The sequence below is a fragment of the Kryptolebias marmoratus genome, linkage group LG3, assembly GCF_001649575.2.
Source record: "Kryptolebias marmoratus isolate JLee-2015 linkage group LG3, ASM164957v2, whole genome shotgun sequence".
NCBI classification, from domain to species: domain Eukaryota; kingdom Metazoa; phylum Chordata; class Actinopteri; order Cyprinodontiformes; family Rivulidae; genus Kryptolebias; species Kryptolebias marmoratus.
Genome location: NC_051432.1, coordinates 16266294 through 16288513, shown reverse-complemented (window position 1 = coordinate 16288513; position 22220 = coordinate 16266294). Strand labels below are relative to the sequence as shown.

At 39.8% G+C, this 22220-nt stretch overlaps 3 protein-coding genes across 3 annotated transcripts; all 3 read right to left on the bottom strand.

Annotated features, from left to right (window-relative positions):
- Positions 1 to 2677: 2677 nt before the first annotated feature.
- On the bottom strand, positions 2678 to 11290 carry pdia2 (protein disulfide isomerase family A, member 2). Its single transcript, XM_017415236.3, has 11 exons — positions 10929 to 11290; positions 9961 to 10167; positions 8706 to 8839; positions 7918 to 8055; positions 6927 to 7043; positions 6716 to 6841; positions 5354 to 5548; positions 5154 to 5274; positions 3180 to 3358; positions 2878 to 3063; positions 2678 to 2806 (listed from the first exon to the last, which is right to left on the bottom strand). Exons 1-11 carry the CDS (start codon positions 11203 to 11205, stop codon positions 2750 to 2752), a joined length of 1737 nt encoding a protein of 578 aa, XP_017270725.1. The 5' UTR covers positions 11206 to 11290; the 3' UTR covers positions 2678 to 2749.
- A 1025-nt stretch (positions 11291 to 12315) lies between these two features.
- Positions 12316 to 14359, bottom strand: percc1 (proline and glutamate rich with coiled coil 1). Its single transcript, XM_025007132.2, has 2 exons — positions 14073 to 14359; positions 12316 to 13970 (listed from the first exon to the last, which is right to left on the bottom strand). Exon 2 carries the CDS (start codon positions 13954 to 13956, stop codon positions 13183 to 13185), a length of 774 nt encoding a protein of 257 aa, XP_024862900.1. The 5' UTR covers positions 13957 to 13970; positions 14073 to 14359; the 3' UTR covers positions 12316 to 13182.
- A 1925-nt stretch (positions 14360 to 16284) lies between these two features.
- LOC108239773 (toll-like receptor 2 type-2) lies at positions 16285 to 22005 on the bottom strand. The gene is made up of 2 exons (XM_025007085.2): positions 20883 to 22005; positions 16285 to 19762 (listed from the first exon to the last, which is right to left on the bottom strand). Exon 2 carries the CDS (start codon positions 19751 to 19753, stop codon positions 17369 to 17371), a length of 2385 nt encoding a protein of 794 aa, XP_024862853.1. The 5' UTR covers positions 19754 to 19762; positions 20883 to 22005; the 3' UTR covers positions 16285 to 17368.
- Positions 22006 to 22220: the final 215 nt, after the last annotated feature.

The window sequence follows — 22220 nt, the reverse complement described above, 5'->3', positions numbered from 1 at the left end:
CAGGAAGAAACCTCCAGCGGAGCCAGAACCAGAACCAGGCTCAGGACAAGCGGACATCTGCCTCGACCTGCTGGGGTTTGAGAGGACAGGAAGGAGACAAACACAGAATGACTGGTCTAGGTGTTGCTTCTATAGGAAGAAAGTCAAAAATCCCAGAGTATCTTAGCTCTGCCATTCTCCACCACCTTTACATCTTACATTTCAATATTATGTGCTGAACTGTCTCAGGGGTGTCTTTTGCACAGCCTGCATTTTGGGTCCTGTTTGGTCTGGTAGACCCCAGCTTGTTGTGCTGCCATTATTAGTGCCTCTGTGCTGTCTTTCAGTGCAGCCCTTTCTAGCCACTGATAGGAACACTCTGGTACACATCATGCAGGGGCTTATCTTTCCATGATGGTTCTTCTTGTTTTCTCTCTTCCACATTGGATCTTTGCTGCCTGGACTGCCTTTTATTTAGGATCCTAGTTGTTTCATTATGTATAGTAGTCTTCTGACTACTTCCTTTTTCTTTATACGCACGCACACACACACACACACACACACACACACACACACACACACACACACACACACACACACACACACACATATGCATATATATGCATATATATCTCAGCAATAACCACTGAAAAGGCTACTTATTTATCCTTAAGTGCCATTTTTGTTAGAAAAATGGGTAAATGATCTCATTTGAGCAACTCTAGCATAGAGCAGACAGCTTACAACAAGCCAAACACCAGTTGAAGTGCATGTACTATAAGCTAAACAGACGTGCCTTATATGAGAAAGCAAACAAATGAAAACCAGGAAGTGGATGGAACTCACCTCTGACACAACGTACTGCAACTCAGAGAGGGAAAAAAAAACTGGTCACACCTGCTTTAATTGCCAAGATGTTTTTCCGAGTTGTGACATGCATGTCAACATCATGGTAGCTGCATACAAGCAAAACTGCAGTCTGATCTATTGCCTAAGAACTTCACATCCATCCATCCATCCACTGATTTTCTTCCACTTATTTTAGGTCAGGTACAGGAGAGAAACCCAGACCTCCCCTCTCCCCAGCTACACTCCTCAGCTCCTGGAGGATACCAAGATGTTACCAGATAGATTACTGAATCAAGTTCTTTCTCAGAGTCTTCTCCTGGAAGGACAAGCCTGAAACATCTCAAAGGGGAAGCAGCCATCCTCATCAGATGCCCCGAACAAACCACCTCAGCTGACTTCTTTTAGTGTGAAGGAGCAGTGGCTCCACTCCGAGCTCCCTCAGATGACAGAGCTCCTCACTTTATCTCTAAAGCTGAACCTGGTCACCCTATGGAGGAATCTGATTTCAGCCCCTTGTATCTGGGATCTTGTTCTTTTAGTCATGACCAATATCTCATGATCATAGGTGAGGGTTAATATGTAGACGGACCTGTAAAACAAGAGCTTTGCCTTTTGATTAGTTTCTTGGTCATCAGACCAGAGCCATGTCCTCATTGGTGCAGACGAAGCTGTTTGTCTCTCTCTGGCTTCATCCTACCATCACTCATGAACAAGACATTGAGATGCTTAAACTCTTCCGTTTAAACTATTATGACAGAAAACAATATTTTCAGAGTGGTATTCAGTTGGAGCCTGTAGAGTTGATATATTTACTGTGTGAATGTTGTTTCAGAGTTCAATGTTTTCCTACATTATTTGCAATCTTACTACTTCTGCATACTTTGTGCTATTTTAGCCGTTCATACATCAAAACGTTCAGCTCATCCAGGGAGTGGGTGCTTTGAGATTTGTTTGTTTTTTCTAAATATTATACTTTTTTTTTTTTTACTTTATTCACAATTATTTTCCATCAGAAACACTGAGATCTTTCCAGTTCCTTCAGAAATATTGTTCTCCTTGAAATCTGCTTCAGCGTACTTGCTCTGTTTTTGTTTACTTTTAACTATTTTCTATCTATTTGTTGTTTATGGTTCTGCTTCCTTTAGCTAGCCTTTTGATGCTTTTAGCTACTATTTTGTTACTTTTAGGTAGCATTTTGCATTTTTTTTCCCTTTTCGCTACAATTTAGTTTAGTTTTTTTTGGTTTTAGCTAGTGTTCTGTCCCTTTTAGCTTTTATTAGCTCAGATTCTTCAGCAAATTTCAGCAGTCATTCAGCATTCATGCTGCATTTTTTCAGAAAATGCAGTTTCTCTCATTTTTGCCTGCTTTAGATTAATTAGATTTAAACATTTTCCACCATGTCCACTTCCACCTAGCACCAAGTTATTCCAAAAACACATTTCTTTCAACAAATGCAGCAAAGCTCGACTATTTATTAGCCCATTAATTTAACTCTGCACTTTGTTTGAATAAATAGAAATAGAAGAAATTACTTTATCCTGTCCACTTTTCTTTTCATTTCCTCTCTATATTTTTTTCTCCATCATTTTGTCTCACCACCTCTAATTTATTTATTTATAGTTCTGTTGAGGCACATGTTTCAGTCACATACTAATGCCATGCATTTATAGTTTTTTCTAAGGTTAAGCTTTTCCAATTTCAACTCATTTTTAACTGACTTATAAGTATGTCAAACAGTTTTAAGAGGCATTTGTAGAGGCAAACTATAAAAGCGCACCAACAGACTAATAAGAACATAAAGTCACAGAGTTTAAATTGCATTCATAATAATCACAACTACACAGCAGCTTAAAACCTGTGTAACTTTTATTAAGAAAACTGGACGATGTTAGCTTGATTTTAATTGGCGGAACCATTTTGTTACAGCTCGTCTTTAGATGTTGTGTTAGAAGGTACCTCTGAAGACTCGTCCACCTCCTGAAAAACAGATGAAAAGTTAGAGTTAAATGTGTAAAAACTGGGTAAAAACCTCAGGAAGAAAAACAAACCTTGCTCTGATCATCAGTTTTGTCTTTGTCTTCAACAGCAGGACCTTCTTCCTCATCATCATCATCATCATCATTATCATCATCTTCATCCTCATTCTCATCACTTTCCTCCTTTGGCAGAACTCCTCCGTTATCCAGGAACTTAGAAAACGTCTCCAGATCTCTTTTTCCTGTGTAGCTGATCACCTGAGAGAAAACCACAGAATGTTAAAAAAAGCAGTTCAACTGTGTGGAGGGTGTGTGTGTGTGTGTGTGTGTGTGTGTGTGTGTGTGTGTGTGTGTGTGTGTGTGTGCGTGCATACCTTTTTGTCACCAGCTGGGAAGTACTGAATTGTTGGAAATCCAGTAATTGCAACAGACTCCACTTCGTTGGCTGTGGCGTCCATCTTGGCTATGATGATGTCATCGTGCTCGGCATATTTCTCCCCGAGCTGGTCCCAGATGGGAGCCATCTCCTTACAGTGTCCGCACCACGGAGCATCTGCGCACAAAAACACACAAACAGAGACGTCCGCAGACATAAAAACTGGTCAGTTTTTGTACTGGGATTATTGCAAACATCTCTGTAAAACATGTCAGGTTCTTTCAACTTGAATAATTGTTATATTAGTTATATATCTTTCTCTTTGTTTTTTATTATTAAAGGTGACAAGTTTTTGTAAACAACTTTTACATTTCTTATACAGTTTAAACACCAAAACTTAGACATTTCTTTTGTCTTTTTTCATCCAGTATGTTTCTCATTGCAATGGGACTTACTTTTCGTTTCTCTTAAATCCCCCCAGAGTGCAGAGTGTGCACAACCAAACTCTCTTTTGTTTCTACTGTATTTGAGCTCAGAATATTGTCTTTAAAACTAGAAGTGAAAAAGCTTGAAAAAGACCAGGAACATATTTTTCTGAACACGTCGGGCACAGCCCAGCGTGTTCAGACAGGAAGAGTTTCTCAGACTTTCTTAAGTTGAGGAGAAGAAATGAAGTCATCCAATAATATCAGTCACTCTGTGTTTTTGTGTCTGCTGAAGCCTTGCTGAAAATTTAAAGAGTAAACTCCTATCAGCTCAACTGCAGGAATACTCCTTATTGGGATCAAGATATTTCCCTACTTTTCATGTGGAGTAGATCCCAACCCATGTCATCAAACAGATATGTGACTGCTGAACTGAAAGGGGAAGTGTGTGAGGATGTGGGAAAAGCCCTACCATCCATTTCCTGCTCCTATTTTCACAGTTCACCACAAATTGAACAACAATAGTTCACTTTCATGGTAAAAGACGAGTTCCATGATGTATGGAGGTGTTGTCACTGTTTGTCCTTTTAAAGTTTGGTGTTTAGGGATCCAGCTGTGACCATATTTGGACAAGACAGGACAGCGAGAGTATTTGAATGAATAATTTTATCTTTTTCATTCCCATTTTGTCCTGGTCAGGGTTGTGTTGGTGCAGCAGCTGTTACAGACGGGACACAAACTGTCAGTTCACACAAAAATACAACCATGTATAACTTTTAACCAGATATTAAAGTCTGGTTTTTGACTGGAATAAGAGAGTAGAGTCCCCAGACAAATACTGGTAGAGAATGCTGAGATCTAAGTTGTCCTGTGATGAGTATATAAAAATGTGATTTTGACAATAATTATTATTGGAAGAAATTAGTTATTTTTAGGTGTCATGATTTTAAATAGGAGTCTATTAGAGGCAGGTATGTTGTAGAGTCAGCACCTTGTGGTCATCTGTGGTACTACACTTCAAAACACTACATAACCTGCATATTTCCTTCTTGGCAGACTTTTATTTTCAAAATTTACACAATTTAAAGTTGTTTTTGTGCATAATATGAACTGCTGCTGGAGCAAGAAGTTCAGGATTGAGCATTTCTTATCTTCTTGTTAGGATTATAAAAAAGTAAACTGCAAAAATATTTGATTAGTTTGTCAAATCTCACCTTGGATTGATGATGGTGAAATTGAAATTTAATTTTCTAAAGTGTCTTTTTATCCAATTTGTTGAAAGTTGTTAATTTTGCTCTGACAGTTTTTAGTTGCAGAGTAAGTTTAGAGAAAATTTGAAGCTTTTTAATGTTTTCATATAACTTGTGTCAAAGTTTTAGTCTTCTCAACAGAAATCTGGTTTACTGATCAGTAAACTTAAACCATTTTTGTATTCTTGAAATTTGTTGTCTATTCACTGTGACTTGTTTAAATAAATTTTAGGGAATTGTATTAAATGTAAATTACATGAGAGATGTACAACAGAACTGAACTGCAGGCTTACTTACAAAACTCAACAAAGACGTTTTTGGTCGAGTCCAGAGCTACAGACTCAAAGTTCTTGCCCACCAGGATCTTTACTGGTCCTTTGTTCCAGTCCTCGGGGATCTCTTCAGACCGATAATAAGGCTGCAGCGAAAAGCAGGACAAGTTGTTGGTTAAACGCTGCTGTGTGACTTTAGAAAGGCGTGAAATGTGGGGGCAATACCTTGGCGGTGTTATCTAAAACCTCTTGGCACAGCTGCCGAAGTGAATTTTCAGTCAGATCCGCAGAGGCAATGCTGAACTTCTTCTGTGTTTCCATACTGATGAGGCGGACGGTGGGCGCGTCACTTTCTGACACACCAAAATACTTCAGGACATGAGACACGGCTGCTGTCACATCAATCTTGATGAACAGCATCTGTCGAACACAGAAAATAATTCAGTTAGTGTCACGTCAGAGAACATTCATATTAAAGGGAAAGTTTAGATTTTCTGGAGTTTTGTGGAGATGTTATGAACAAATAATATCTTACCTGCCTGAGATAGCGCTTTCCTCCACACAGTTTGGTTAAACAGAGTTTAATTTTCACCAGATTGATGAGCTAACAGCTATTCCAAGATCAAAGTGAATGCATGCCATCTTAAAACAACTTGAATATGCAACAAATCTGAATTACTCATATGAATGCTATTTCACAAATTTTACTGTCAGTTTTTGTCATCTATGTGTCGTAGCAGCATCTAGCTATAGCACTTTCAGCACTAACTGGGGCTCTTCTGATTGGAATAATGTAACATTTCTGCCAAGAAGACCACAAAATGTAAAATTGTCAGTAATGTAAAAGTTGAAAAAATACCCATTGCGTGCACAATATTCTTTGGTGTTTTAGAACTGCCACAAACAAGTTTGGTTTTACTTTTGCTCCGACAAATCCTTAACTTGCCAATCCTGTCAGAATTAAATGATTTCCCCAATCTGTGGTTGTCTAAAGAGTTATCTACAACAGGTAAAATATTATTTGTACATGACTATTCCACGAAACCGCAATTTAAAAAAATTAAGGGGTAATTAAGGGGTAACGTACAGGGTCATTAGGAGTAACATACAGGGTCATTAAGGGTAACGTACAGGGTCATTAAGGGGTAACATACAGGGTCATTAAGGGGTAACATACAGGGTCATTAAGGGTAATGTACAGGGTCATTAAAGGGTAATGTACAGGGTCATTAAGGGTAACGTACAGGGTCATTAAGGGGTAATGTACAGGGTCATTAAGGGGTAATGTACAGGGTCATTAAGGGGTAATGTACAGGGTCATTAAGGGGTAATGTACAGGGTCATTAAAGGGTAACATACAGGGTCATTAAAGGGTAACATACAGGGTCATTAAGGGTAACGTACAGGGTCAATAAGGGTAACGTACAGGGTCAATAAGGGTAACGTACAGGGTCATTAAGGGGTAACATACAGAATAATTGTTTTCTTTTCTAAAATATTTTGTTTAACATGACTTTGCAAAATGATTTATGTTTTTTGAACATGTTACAACACTTACACACACACACACACACACCAGGTCATTACCTTTCCTTTGAACTCTGTGGCGACATTCCTGAAATTTTCCACCAGGTCCACGTGACTCTTCACCGTGGAGTTGATGAACAGCAGGCTGTGCAGGAGGATCCGAGAGGTGAAGATTTTGTTTGCTGTCTGAAAACGCACCCAGAATAAATTCAGTAAAGCCTGAGATGTTATCTGTATTTTCTAATCACACATGTGAGCTTGTGTGCTTCACCTCCTCGCTGAACGGGATGACCAGCTCCAGGCTGTTCTCCTTGATGAAGGTGGTCAGGTTGTGTTTGTCAAGCTTCTCTTCTTCTGACCACACGTAGTCCGCTCTGCCGTCGTCAAACTGGCAAACACACACATACCTCACTAATCTATTCTAGTTGACAAATTATGGTTAAAATAATCAGATTAATCAGACAACAGGAAATCAACATCCTGTCACTCTAAAACATCACTCATTTTTAGTCCCTAGATGAAAATATCTTCAGCATTTTTGGCCATTTATTATTATAACATTATTATTTATAAAACATTTTCTTTAAAATAATATCAACATTTATGAACAATATACATAAAAACAGCTATGAGGAAATACCTGAAGCTGTAATCTGACTCTGGACATGGATGTGAATTTTTTCATTGTTATTTTGAAACTTTTCATTTCTGCTACAACTTTGCTTTTTACTGATTGTTTTCTCACTCTTTGTTTTTGTTTCATGTCTTTCGGTTGTCTTATAAAGTCTGTTTAAGTTCTGTGTCTTTGTGCTGATGGTTTATGGCAAATGTAAAGTTGATTCAAACACAAGTGACTAATTAGTTATAATCCACTGGTACAAAAGGGAATAATTTGAGTAATTTGTGATGAATGTGTCCATCTTTGTTTATAACAAACAGTTTGATTGGCTTGATGTTGAAGAAATTCTGTGAATAGAATATAAAAATTTGAAAATAACTTGGTTTTAGCAACACTTTAAATAACTTTGTGATGCACATTTTTTATTTTCTGATATTTTATCAACTAATCAATAAGTGTCTTATTTGTTTTGTGGAAATGAATGCATCAATTACTTTAAAAAAAATTGGGAAAAATCTAAATTTCACTGCAGACATCTGGACTTCAGACAGAAGATAATATATATATGGGCATTAGATGGCAGCAAAGTGAACACAATGAAGCCGTTTTGCATCTTTTTCTGATTCTAATCTGACTCTCGTACCTTTTTGAAGAGCACCACTGAGCTGGTTTTCACCTCGTACTTCTGAAACACCTCAGGAGCTGCTGTCATTGCAAACTCTGTGTCAGTCAAATCAAAAGCGATTTCCTTCAGCAGCTTGGCTTCCTCACTTTCCAAACTCTAAGAAAAGAAACAAGAATAACAGAAGAAAGCTATTAAAAAGCACCGATATCCCATCTTATAACAGCATCGTTACCTCCACCAAGGAGGTCATGTTTTTGGTAGAGATTACTCAGAAAGTTATGAACAGGTTTTCATGATGTTTTCAGGAAGCGTCAGACATGGTACAAGGAACAACTGGTTACATTCTGGTGATGATCCAGTCAAAGGTCAAGGTCACAGATGAACCTGTGCTCTAACTATACAACAGTGTAATGCAGGAAAGATGATGCCTGTTGATTTCAAGGTTCATGGGGTCAAAGGTCAAGGTCACAGGTGACTTCTTTGTTAAAACTTTGCCTGTGCTCCAGCACGTGACCCCTTTGTTACCTCCGCCAAGGAAGTTATGTTATCGGTCATCTTTGTTTGTTTGTCTGTCTGTTAGCAAAGATCGTGTAAAAACTAATGAACAGATCTGGATAAAATTTTAAGGAAATGTTGGGGTTCTCACAAAAAAACAAAAACAAAAAAAAACGCAATTGATCATATTTTAGTAGTGATCCAGATCATGACTGGGATTGCTTATTTTTTATTCACATTATGCTCTTGGTGGATATTTGTGTTCTTTGAGTCCTTGTAGCTAAATATATGAACAGAAGGAAAAAACCTACGTCAAAGAATCCAACTACAGAGACGTTATGGGCTCTGATGAACTGCTCTGCAGAGTCGAGGGAGTCCAGATGTGCAGCTCCGGGGCCACTGCGACGCTTCATCCATTGGATTATTCCCTCTACTGATCTCTTACCTGCAGATAGCAGACAGCTCAGATACTTCCTGCTAATGGCAGCAAAACTAAATATATTACTTCAGGGTGAACAAATGAAGGTGTTAGTTGGTGATGGACTGCATCACTTAAAGTGATACTGCAGATCTTGTGAAGACCAAAGTTTAGAAAAACAGAGTTTAATTCAGACCAGACTGATGAGCTAATGGCTTGTCTGAGTATAGCCAAGAACAAAGTGGATTGCTACTTCCTTAAAACAAATAGAACAACTCTAGTTTCTAAAAATTTATATTGGATCATGAAACACATCAGTTACATTTTACACATTTATTTCATCAGAAATATTATCATATTCCTGCTGGTAGTGTCCCAGGCTGCATCAAAAATGAGAAACTTGACAAAAAACACATTTATTTTTAACCATTTCTGTCACTCAGAGTCTATTAATTGATGTTTAATTTAGTGTATTTAGTGGAAAGTGAATGTTTTTTGCCCTTATTATCAAAATATCTCCTGAACCATTGGGCATATTTTGATGAAATTTTCAGAAAGTGATCCTTGGATCTACATCTAAAGCTGATCTACAACTGAAATCAACCCAACTCAAGATGGCTGCCACAACTATTTGACATTATTCAACATAAGAATGACTCTAAGTCAGTTTCAAAGATACTGAGCTAAACATTGATGTGGTAGTAGCTGAGAGTCATTCACAAATACTGGAGCATGACATTTTGGAAAATTGCATGGGATTGCTTGCAATATTAATAAAAAGGTTTGACCAAAATGTCTACAACTTTGTCATTTCCCAACATTAGATAATCTTAGTATGAAACACTTTTTAGTCAAGGAATGCTTGGCCTTTTATCTGGTTTAGAGTTTAATTTCACAGTAATTTCATCAGTTTCAATCAACTTTGTCTCTAAATACAGATAATATTGTCACTTTTTAATGAAATCTTTCAGTGAGTACATGCACATCCTACGGTATTTGTCAAAGCAAAAAGCCTCTTTATTACCACAATGTTCAGGAGCTTCTATAATCAGATGTCAAAGAACAATTACAAAAGGCAAACAGGTTATAACCCACTAACAGCTCAGATTACAGTAAGTGATAGTAAATGTGTGTGTGTGTGTGTTTACCTGTGTAGTCGACAGGCTTCTCGCGGTCTCCATCGATGAACAGTTTCAGTGTGGGGAAGCTGGCAACTTCGAACTCCTCGGACAGCTCCTTCTCCTCTGTGGCGTCCACTTTGGCCAAACGCATCGCCTGCTCGTCTTTCTTCAGCTTCTCTGCAGCCGCGGCGTAAAGAGGCTCCAGCTGTTTACAGTGGCCACACCAGGGAGCATCTGCACAACAAACACAAATCCTTGGTCTTTCTGCAGCACGTAGGCGCAGTTTCAACCTACAGCGGGCCTGTGATTGGTCACTATCAGTGACTCTTTGCACATGGAAATCAGCTGCTGATAGCAGGGGTGACGGTTGAGCTCGGCCTTCATCTCTTTTTGCTCCGAGTGCATCTGTGAGAGAGTTGAACCAGGACAACATCTGGAACGGACGGGCCACGTGTGAACACTCCACAAAGGTTTTGATAGAAAATTCTTCTAAAAGATAAATGAGTCATAACTCAGAAAGTCAAGGTCTGATATTACTGAAGCTTTTGGCAGCAACACATCCTAATCCTCTTCAGATAAATTACTCTCCCCCCCCCAAAGTATGAATATATAAGATGTTGAAATAAATGTTTAAGCACATTTCTTATTTATGTCTGCATTACCTTTGAGAAAAGACTTTGTTGTGAGTTGTTTTACTTTATATTTAAACAAAGAACTTAAAGACTGATATCATAATCCTTGTTTTTCTGGAGTTATCTGCAGAAAAAACAGGACATGAGATTACACCTCTTTTCTCTAATGAGCATATGTTCTTAACAAGCGGTTTTGTCTGGGTCACTGTGATTAAACTACTGATGATCACCTGCTTGGGACATTTTGACACACACACCTTTTCATTGATGTGTTATTTGTACTGAACAGCAGCATATGTTGTTTAAAGATCAGAGAAAGGGTTAAAAGGAACCAACAACAGCTGATATCCTAATAACACTTACAGAATTCAACCAGGAGATACTTGTTCTCGCTGAGAGCTCTGTTGAAGTTGTTGATGTGGAGAACCATGACATCTTTCTCTTCCTCTATCTCCGTGGTTTTCTCCTTCTTTGGCTCCTCTTCGGTTTCATCCGTGTCCCCCTCTGTTGTCTCCTTGGATGTGTCCTCCTGTGTCTCCTGTTTGTCTGTGTTGTCCTCGGCCTCATCAGCCTGGATGCAGGAGGCCCACAGCAGCAGGCCCAGCAGACTTATGGACAAAAAGAGCCTGAAGATCCTCATGTCTGTGTTTCTGTGTGAGCTGCTCTGCCACCTCTGCTCAGGTGTGAGGGAAACAAAATCCTTCAGTTCTGTGAGTCACTGAAAGTCTGTACGATTATTTATGTACGATGGGGAGTGTGTGTCAAAATGTTACTGGCTTTCTCCCTCGTCCAATCAGACGTGACGCTTGCAGAGGACATTATTTGGTCAGCAATAAGCCAATCGTTTGATGCCATGTAAATGTACAAATATACTGCGGTCGCCTCAGAACGACTCACAAGTAGGTGTCCTTGTTTGTTCAGTTTTCAGGTTTGAAAGTGATCCATTTCTCAAACAGATAGGAACATGTGTAAACACTTTAACATATCATTTTTTTTCTTTCTGGCTCTTATCAAACCCTCATTTCCATAAAAACGAGCCCAATGATAGAAACAGGAGGAGAAGCAGCTCATAGGTGGTTCATTCAAACGACTGTAAACTCAATCTTTTTAGCAGATGAGCCTCTCATTAGGAAAAGTGCATCAAAAATGCTGCCGTTCAACAGAGAACAACCATTTAAAAACTAAACTCACATCTAGGTAAAGTAGCCTTCCTTGAAGGAATGCATATCACCCACTGCCTCACACGCCAAAGTTTTCAACAAAGATCTCGTGCAATTTGTTATCACATAGAGCAGGGGTGGGCAACCCTGGTCCTGAAGAGCCACTATCCTGCATGTGTTACTTGTTTCTGTGCTCCAACACACCTGATTCAGTGGTTAAATGACCTCTTCATGTTCTGTAGAAGCCTGTTAATCACCCATTGATTCAAATCAGGTGTGTTGGAACAGAGGAACAAGTAAAACATGCAGGATAGTGGCCCTCCAGGACCAGGATTGCCTATCCCGGACATAGGGGATTTACCGGGGATGACTCCCAGTTTCTACCACACTCAATGTTAGCTCAGTGTCTGTAAATGTAGTTGCCAGCCTTTCATTGTGGTGAAAGATAAAGATGATTTAGATCTTAGTAATGGAAATTTAGCTGCATGCAAATAGTTTTGCATCTCCTAAATGAGCTGAAGTTTTTAACTAAATTCCCCCAAATAATCCTAGATTGATAATCTAAACCCCATATTTATTCAGTTCAGTTTTTTTACACAACGTCAGTTCACAACAAAAGCCACCTCAGGGCACTACACAAAAAATCTAATTAGTTCAGAACAGTTTCACTTCAGTTACAACACAGTACAATCAAATTCAGTATTGCAAAATGACAAACTGTAAATTGTTGTCTGTCTAAAAAAAAAACCCAGAAAAAACAGTAAAGTGCAATAAATCTTCATTTTTTGCATTCTACCATCCTGAACAAATATGGGTCGGCAGGTGACATTGGAAGGAAATTACCCCCTTTTAACAGGAGGAAACTTCCTTGACGTCGAGGCCGACAGAAAACTCAAATTCTTTTCAAATTCAATGCCTCTGTGCTGCTCATTAAAGTAAAACATAAAATTCAATATTTTATTGTTTTTTATAGATGTTGGTTAAGAAATTGAAAACATATTTAGCTTTTGAAAGAATTTTAAAAGGTACACACAGTTACAAAGACACCCCTCCACACACACACACACAAATGAAATTGTTTTAAACTGAACACTTTCAGCTCAAAACATCTTTGCACCGATGACTCTAGCTCAGTCGAATCATCAAGACTATAAATACGGCACCAAGATTGGGCAATTTAATATAGTTGGAGATCAGGGAAAACCAAATGAGACTTAAATATTATGAAATTATTCATTTTAGGGTTTAATACTGTGCTTTGAGAAAAACCTTAAGTCAAATGAATGTAGTTTAAAAAAAGGTTTATAACAATAATTACCAGACTCTAATATTCTTACAAGACAGAAAGTTGACAGTCATGTTGCCAAACAGTGTATTTTTCAGAAAACACACCAGTTTGTTTGTGTTGTTTTCCTGTTTATTGATCACTTTGTGTTTCAGAACATGACTGGAGTCTCTCAGTTCGTGTTCAGCACTGCGTGTGTGTCCTCCGTCAGCGTGTGTGTGAACTCCAGGTGTGGGTCCCAGTACGCCAGCAGGTCACTGAAGTCTGGCTCCATGCAGTCGAGGGGGTTGTGGTGTGTGTGTCTGTGTTCCTGGGCGAGTGTGTTGCTGTGTGCGAGGTCAGGTGTGTAGCAGTGCGGGACCGGCTCAGTCCAGAAACTGAGCGGGAGGTGCCTTTTGACCATCGGCTGGCCTTGGCCCTGGCTCGGGCCCCTGTGGTTGAACAGTTCAGCCAGGGGCCCCAGGCCACTGTTGCCCTTAGCAACCGTGACTCCTGGCTCATCAGCGTGACTCACAGCGCCGTTCCCTCGCTCCTCTGGACTGTCTGCTCTTGCGAGTCTTAGCAGATCGTCGTAGTAACGGCGGCGGCCGCTGGTCGTCGTGGAGACCGAGTTGCTGTAGATGTCGCAGCTCTCTCTGTCGTCAGAACAGCGACCAAAATACCGCTGGATGTCCCGGCTGATGAGGTCAGCAAACCTCAGCAGCTGACTGGTCACATCCAGAGCACTGTGGGTAGAAAGGAACTCACTGAAACCGTCTGCCTCATCCTCCTGAACCTCACATTCCTCATCCTCCTCTTCATCCTCCTCCTCTCTCTCCCCTTCATCTTCTCTGCCTTCTAGCTTCCCCTCCTCATCTTCTCCGGAGGAAGAGTGCTGGAAGAGCATGGGGACGTAGGCCGGATTCGGGCCCTGGAGGAGGAAGTTCCTGAGGACGCCTGTGGCCATGTTGGTTATAAACTCTAAAGAGATCATAAGAGGAAAACGTAAGAATCTAACAGGACATGGGATTGTTGACAGGAAAAAAAAAAACATCTTGGTAATAAGTGAAAAGGTTTTCTTACCTGGTTTCAGCCACCTGGTCTGGGTCACGAATGGATCCAGGTTTTTGTGTGCTTGTGTGGAACAGTAGTCCAGAGGGACTGTCAGCGTTTATATACCTCAGCACGCGGCTGCAGACGTGTGTCTCGTGTCGGATGAGCAGCTTCCTAAATCAAATATTTGCTTGCCGAATTGCTCAAACACACTTTGTTTACTTTATCACTGGGCAACCGGGAAAGGGGCCCCGAGCCTAATGGATCCTCTGCTAAGTGATGGTGAAGAGTCGTTACACACACGCTACACACACACACATCATTGCCTTTTTCCCGTCCCTGTTATCAGGGTGGTTAAAGGATAAAAGAGCGTGAAATCAAATCACATGCTGTTTTGACTTCTAAAGCGGGGGGACACTCTGGAGCGTCATCAGTCCTGCTGAGACAAACTGTGACATGATCAGACACGCTCCCTGAAACATCATGTTCTGAATTTTATTCCTAAAGCTCACAACACTTGACACACACATCATTCTTTGCAACTTATGCTCAGACCGGTCATCATGTAAGCTTTTCACAAATTTTGACATTGGCTGTACGTCTACAACTGATTGACTGTTGGAGTCAAACCATTTCAAGATGGCTGACACAGCTAATCGACCTTAGCAAACACAAAAGCGGCTACATCTCAGTGAATTTTACAGATACTAAGCTAAACTTTGGTGTGGTTTCAGCTGAAAGTCCTTAACAAAACATACTCTGAGCCCTGACAGATAATGCAAGATATTGTAATATTGCATGAGAGTGAGTATAATCTTACTTTCAAGGTTTGTCTGAAATAGATATACTTCTGTCAATTTTCAACTTAAGATTCAGTCTAAAAGTCTGGCATGAAAGATGGTGGGTGATATGCATTTCTTCTTGGAACGCTAGACTTTTATTGTTGTTTTTATAATGGTTCTACTTTAAACAAATATTCAAATAATGGAGGCAAAATGTATTGTTTATTTTTATTTTAAAATCTAACATGTCTTCTAAGAGAAACTCTACAGCAGTCATTTGTCAGAGACTGTTTTTATTTATAGATAATTAGACATTTAAAGCCATTAGAGACAGCAAATAATGCAGTGAAAAACTTACAGAGATGCTTTTTAAGGAGCTGATACACGAGTTACTGTTCATGCTATCTGGTTTTACAATCATTTTAACAACAAGCGTATGTTTGCATAAGCAAGCCACTCTATTTTCATATTGTTTAATAAACATATTTAAGCATTAGTTCAGACATTTTGAAGTGGGGTTCTGTGGTAAGTGGAGTTAGTACATACTGTGTCAAAGCTTCTGTAGGATTACACAATGACATTATTATTTTAAGTGTTACTGATTCAATTTTGCACATTGATTGTTTACCATAATATATAACTTTATATGTTTATATATACATGTTGAGCGTGAACGTGTGTGTGTGTGTGTTATCAGGACAGCCTGACTCGTCTGCCCTGCCTGTCATCAGTTTCCAGGCTTCTGTGTTGATTTTAGGACTGAAGATCAATAGCTGCAATATGTCAGCTCTTGAGAGCCTGACAAAGAATTACACACGTTTTTAGGCACACAAGCACATGAACACACACAGTCACACACACACACACACACACACACACACACACCAAAACCTAACCAAAAAATAGCACTCCATTTTATTAGGACTGGGCTTTGGTCCCCAAAAGGACTGGTGGTCCTGACAAGGAAGGTGTGTATATCAGAAAAAAAATCCTAAAAGGGAACAAAACCCAGGTACACACACACACACACACACACACACACACACACCTTCTTTCTTTATCTCTCACAAAAACCTCCATACTGTATGTCTTTTGTGTTACATTTATCTCAAGAAATCAAAATCTATGCATGAATACATTTGCAAAATTGACCTGACCTTTTTTTTTTTAAAGGTGAATTTTTGCCTATATATACAGCACTGTGCAAAAGTCTTGAGTCATTCCTCATTTCTATGCTCTTTTCTTCTAAAGAGCTGGACTTTCTTGTGATCTTTAAAGGCAGCCTTAATCAATAATCCTTCAGACTTTCTGAAGGTCTTTCACTGTTTTTCTTTGAACTTTGGCAACTTGTTTTTTGTCCTGGTTTACTAGCCAAAAATGGGGAAAGTCTTACGAGTCCTTGAACAAAACTGATAAAAAGAACAAGTGAAGTATAATTAAGTTTTAAAGTTTTATTTTTCTTTTATAAAGTTTCAAATAACAGGATTTGAAAGAGATGTCCTTAAAAATTGGAAAAGAAAAATCCTGCAAAGATCTGACAGAACAAGCATCACCCTTCGGTTTATGCCTGCAATCAAAGAAATGGGGAAATTTGTGTTGTCCATGCAATAAGCTGCTGGGAACAAAGTGTCTGAGATAAAAATTTCAGTTTGGATTGGCTTAATGAAGTTTGGCTAAAGGTCAATTTTGCAGTTGTTTTTGTCAAACCTGCAGCCCTATGTACTGGATGTTCGGGTGAAGAGAGGGGCAGAGTTGTCAGCTGATCACCACCTGGTGGCGATTTGGATCCAGTGGCTGCCGGACAGACACGGTAAACTGGGAATGTCTGGCAGAGTTCCGTGTCCATGAAATCTTCAACTCACACCTCTGGGAGAGTTTTTTGTACAACCTGGAATCTGAATGTTCAGGCGGCTTTTAGCTGTGGCCTGAAGGTCAGTGGTGCTTGTCACAGCAGCAGCCGGAGAACCCAGTGGTGGGCACCAGCTGTGATGGAGGCCGCCAAGCTGAAGAAGAAGGAGGCCTTTAGGGCTTGGCTGTCCCAGAGGACTCATGAAGCAGCTGACGGGTACAGGGTGGCCAGAAGGACTGCAGGAGAAAAACTCACCTGTACGTGGAATTTTGAGAGGTTATAGAGAAAGACTTTCGGCGAGGGTCGCTGGGAGTTTCCCTACTGGACCACTTGCCTCCGGACCCAACAAAGGATAAGAGGCAGAAAATGGATGGATTTCTTAAGCTGGTCATTATATGTAGATAACACTAGTTCCTCCCTTGATTTAGGCGTATTTTTTATGTTTACACAAAGCACAAGCTGAAGTGCCTTACCTAATACAAAGCAACGAGAACTAACAAACAAAAGAGAGTGAAAAAGCAGCCGAAGTCCAAAGAAAAGTCTGGCACCTTGGAAGGTAAATATGAAAAGTGGCTTAAGACTATCTACATTTTTCTGTCTTTGTCAGGATCAATCAAACTCATAAAATGTGAACCCATCTGCAATATTTCATGAAAATACGAACAGGTCTTGTAAAAAATCTGATATGCAGAAAATTACGGGTCTACATCATCATCTTTATGGTATTCAGGGACAATGTCAGGTGGCCTAATTACTGCTCTTAGATTTTGCCAGAACACAGGGATCTGATCGTGATCATAGGGCCACTCCAGGTACGTCCTGGAGTTCATGAAATTCCGCAGCCGGCAGAACCTTTTGGGGATCTTGTCCTTGTCGATGGGCTCTAAGAGAATCAGAACAACCGCGTCATCATTTTGATCGAACAGCCTGAAATGGCTGTAGTCCAGTTCATACTTGCACCATTCGCTTCTGACAAAATGCCGAGAAAGGATGAAGAGCGTTTTGCGGCTTTTCTCTATTGCATCCATGATATTGTCCTGGATCAATCCTCCAGGAACAAAATCCCTGTTGTGGAGGCAAAGTCGGAGCTGGGGTTCGGACTGCTCGAGCGCAGGGACCAGGTGCATCTCCACCCAAACGGAGTCCATTTCACTGTAGGACACGAAGGCGTCATACTTGAGCAGTCCCTTCTTTAACTTTGGCTTTCGCTTGGCTTTCAGCCAGGCACAGGTCATCCTCAGGTACCAAACAACACTGAACTTGTAGCACAGGCCTGCAGAGAGCAGAAACAGAGCCAGTATCCAAGAGCAAAGTAACGAAACAAACAAAGCTTTGTGGCACTCAAACTCCGACAGCTTGATGTCTGTAACCCTCTTGTGTCTCACAGCATCAGGAGAGTCACAGATGTAAGACTCAAACTCGCCTTTAACTGCGACTCGATGACTCATCAAGTCTTTATTCATAAAAGTCACAAAGTCACATGAGCAGACGTAGGAGCTGCCACGAGCCTCCAGACTCTCCAGCTTCTTGTAAGCATCTAGATCATTACGGCTGAAAGTCTGTAAGTCGTTGTTGTGAATGGAGAGAAACAGGAGATGAGGGAACAAACTCCCATCAGGAAAATGTCCAATCTTGTTGCCAGAGATGTACAGCTCTGTGAGATTGAGTAGTTCAACGCTGAACACAGTGAGGTGATTTCTGGACAGGTCAAGGATCCGTAAACTGCCCGGCAGACATTTGGTCACCTTCGTCAGAATATTTGATGAAAGGTTTAAGAACTGGAGACTTGCTGGCCAGTCACAAGACTCTGGCATTTTCTCCAACTTGTTTCTACTCAGATCAATGTGTCTGAGCTGTTTGAATTTACGGAAGAGCTTGCCGTTGATTACCTGCAGGAAGTTTTCACTCACATTGATGGTCTTCAGATTCTGAGGACCACCGTTGCCATCACACATCATTTTTTGGAGTGAAAGATCCATTAAAATGTTGCCACTAACGTCCAAAAACTCCAGGTTTGTGAGTTTGGCAGAGGTTTCACAGGGAATAACCAGTAACTTGGAGTTCACGATGGTCGCCTTTCGCACGATTTGAAGCAAATGCTCCAAGAAGCTAAGAGCTTTAAAATGGTAGAAGATGGCAATATTGACATTTTTTAAGAAGAGAACATCCAAGCTTTTCACACTTTTGGGAGTTACCGGGTAACTCCGAGAGCGTAGGAAGAATTGTACATCTTCAAAAGCTAACTTGGTTACTTTAGAGTCTGACATCAAATTAAGGAACGCTGTAGAAGCCAAAAGCGACATGTTGACGTTTTTAAAAGTGACACTCGTGACACCAAGGTCAAACGCTGTTTTAAGAGGCAACATTTGATGCTCTGTAGAAAACACAGTGTCAGTGAGTATTAGAGATGTGTTTGGATGCACAACGTCTGTCAGGATGTCTTGTACGAGCGTTTGATTTCTTTCGAACATGTAATTTAGACCAAGTGTTACACAGCTAATATAACCAATTTCACTCAAACTTCCATTTGCATAAAGTTGAAGATTCTTTCCATCAAAAACCAGCTCTTCAAGACCAACAGGGCCAGAGAAATCCCTTCTCCTGACAGAGTGAAGGAAAGCTCCTCCAACATAAAGACTCTTCAGACTCTTCAGTGGTTGGAGTAGACCTTGGTCCAGTGTTGTGTATTTGTTTCCCAAAAGATTCAAAAACTGCAGAGAGAAAAGGTTCTTAAACCATTCAGGAGACAGCATGTCCAATTCATTTTCTGAAAGGTCCAGTTTCTCCAAACGAATCAGTGGGAGGAAAGCTTTGTTGTGGATTGTTTTGATTCTGTTGTTATTCATGAACAAAGACCTCAAGCTTGGAAATGTAAGGAAGTCATTTTCCCTCACTTTCACCAGTCTGTTGTAGGACAGATCCAGTTCAGCGACGAGCTCTGAAGGAGCTGCAGGGACCTTCCGAAGACTTAGTCTGGAACAGTAACAGGAGGTCTCCCCACAGCGAAGACACGGTGGTTCACTGGAGGAGAAGCTGTCCGATGCCAGCAGGACGAAGATGAGGAACGCCACGACTCTCATCTTGACTTCCTGCAACAGAACGGAAATTCAGAAATGTTTTTTTCTTCTCCAGATTGTGCAACACAATGAAAAAAAAAAACAGAATTCAAAGCCCTGCATGCAGATCTTTAACACAAATTCAAATATTAATATGTTAAAAGGAAATACAGTTAACTAGACACATGTTTTTGGGAAATGTTTCACAAGACATAAAATAGTTCAAAAACAGGACGAAGGGCTGACAGTTTATTATCCAGCTGGTTATTTTCAGTTCCTCTTCCAGTGTTAAACTTCTCTATTTGGGCTTTATTAACATAATTGACCTTTGTATGATTATCGTATGCATGAATGTACACACACATTCACATACATATATATTATGTCTATATATATTTTATATATCATATTGTTAAATCATCAACATCATCATCTATGAATAACAGCTCAGTTATGCTGCTTAAAATACAAATACCAGGCAGACTCTTGATCGTGCAGATGCATCAATGCGGCTGCTTGTATGAAATACAGAGAAAACACATCCTAGGCTGCTTGTGTTTTTAGGCAAACATAATAAATTGTGATTTTATTTTAGGATCTTAATGCAGGGTTTGAATAGAACTGCATTGTGAAGTTTCTTTTGTCTGAAGTTCTTCAAATAACATTTAGGCCCAATGCCCAAGGCCTAACCACACCAGTAAATAATATTAATGATAATAATGGTCAGTAGGTTAAACCATTTGTTGGGGCAGAAGCCAATCTGGGTCCACGGTGGTGCCAAGGCCAGAATGAAATGAGTGGAGGTGAGAACAAAGACACTTATGGCACCTTTTTAAACACCCAAACAGTCCTAATACATGGTGATTAAAGTCGTAGAAGTACAACTGGAGCCTCAGAGAGCCCTTTTCCTTGGGCCAAGATTATCTTTTCTAGATTACAGCCAATCTTGGACTAATTGAAACCCTGTTTGGCAAACTGCCTCTAAATGTCTTCACCATGTTTTAACAAAAGCACCTTGGCTTTTGAGTTGTACTTTTTACTGAGATTTTAATGTAAATTGTGTTTTACAGTGAATCTTATCTACAACCAAACACTGAAAAGTCTTAGTGCTGAAGAAAAATGTATGACAGAAAAAGAAAATTTAGTTAGATACCTTGATGAGTCTGACCGTCCTCCTAACAGCTGAAGGTTCGTGTCCGTCCTCTGCAGATCACAGGCAAAACAAAACCACAACTTCTTCAATATGAGCAGCAGGAAGATCACAAGGCTGTTCTTTTTTTATCCCTGTCAGATTGTTACACAATTAATGAACCATATAATTTACTCTAAAGTGCTTAGAGATGAATCGCAAAAAAAGTTGAGTTACACTTACAGTGAGTTTCTGACTTTTAAAATGCCAAAAACAAATAAGGTGAATAATTGTTCAAACCCTGTTCAAAGGGGTTTACCTGAGTGTTTGGTCCTGTGTGAACTGAAGGAGCTGCCGCTGCTTGTGATGCTTCACACAGAAAGCAGAAACCAGTTTCATATCCTTTGTTAAACAAACCCCGAACATCTCACCCATGACCGCTGGCTGCCATCATGTGATTTTGGAGCAAGAACCTGCACAGGTGCGGCTAACGGCTGAACCCACGGAGTAATCCCACCTGGCTGACTTACAACAGGAAAAGGTAACAGCATTTACAAATCAAGCATGCCCGTTTCCCCAGATATGTGGCATCAATGACCAATTCACTTTGGGTTCAAATACAGTAAGTCTGTATGATCAGACTGTCTGTTGGGAGAACAGCTTTAAATTAAACGAACTTCAGTTTTTGAAGACTAACCTGGAACATGTGTGGTCTGTTTAAAGTGTTTCTATTGTAGGCTAAGCATCTTAATGGTTTAGAGTACTCACCAACACGTAATGTGAACGTTTTCATGACAAGATAATACAAAAACCACAAATAAGTTTGAAAACGAGAGATCGATTTCATTGTTTTTACACAACCTGAGTCCATGTAACTCAGACTAGAAGAGGTTGTTTTAAATTAATCTGCTTAACGTGAGTTTGAGACTCGGATTCAAGAGTAAATCTACAACAGTTGATCTTTTTAATTAGAGATGACGAAGGCCTAGTCTTAATTTAATTTGAACTGTTTGCCAAATAGGGTTTCATCGTGACGCCATAGAATTATATGATTAAAGGGTTACACAATGATACACGAGATAAATCCTAGCATCGATGTGATGGCTGGAAGTTTACTAAAAAGAAAAGTTTCCTAAAATCAACTTTTGTGCAACTACACTATTCAATCGATCAAATTTCTGATGAATGTTATAAAAAAGGACTGCTGTTCAGAGAGAAAAATGATTATCTTATGTCATTTTAAAGAAGACCACCTTTCTTTTAATACAAAACTTTTTTTTTTATTTTTTATGTTCAAAACTGCAAAACATCTAGAAAAATATAGAACAAATGCTTAACCTCTCACAACATTTAATTTCTGGA

Excerpts from the sequence above, each read along its gene's own strand:
- pdia2 (XM_017415236.3), bottom strand. The coding sequence starts at position 11,205 with ATGAGGATCTTCAGGCTCTTTTTGTCCATAAGTCTGCTGGGCCTGCTG. Across the intron at positions 6,842-6,926 it reads TCATCCCGTTCAGCGAGGAG|ACAGCAAACAAAATCTTCAC; the intron begins GTGAAGCACACA and ends GTGCGTTTTCAG. Across the intron at positions 5,275-5,353 it reads TTTTAGATAACACCGCCAAG|CCTTATTATCGGTCTGAAGA; the intron begins GTATTGCCCCCA and ends TTTTCGCTGCAG.
- percc1 (XM_025007132.2), bottom strand. The coding sequence starts at position 13,956 with ATGGCCACAGGCGTCCTCAGGAACTTCCTCCTCCAGGGCCCGAATCCG.
- LOC108239773 (XM_025007085.2), bottom strand. The coding sequence starts at position 19,753 with ATGAGAGTCGTGGCGTTCCTCATCTTCGTCCTGCTGGCATCGGACAGC.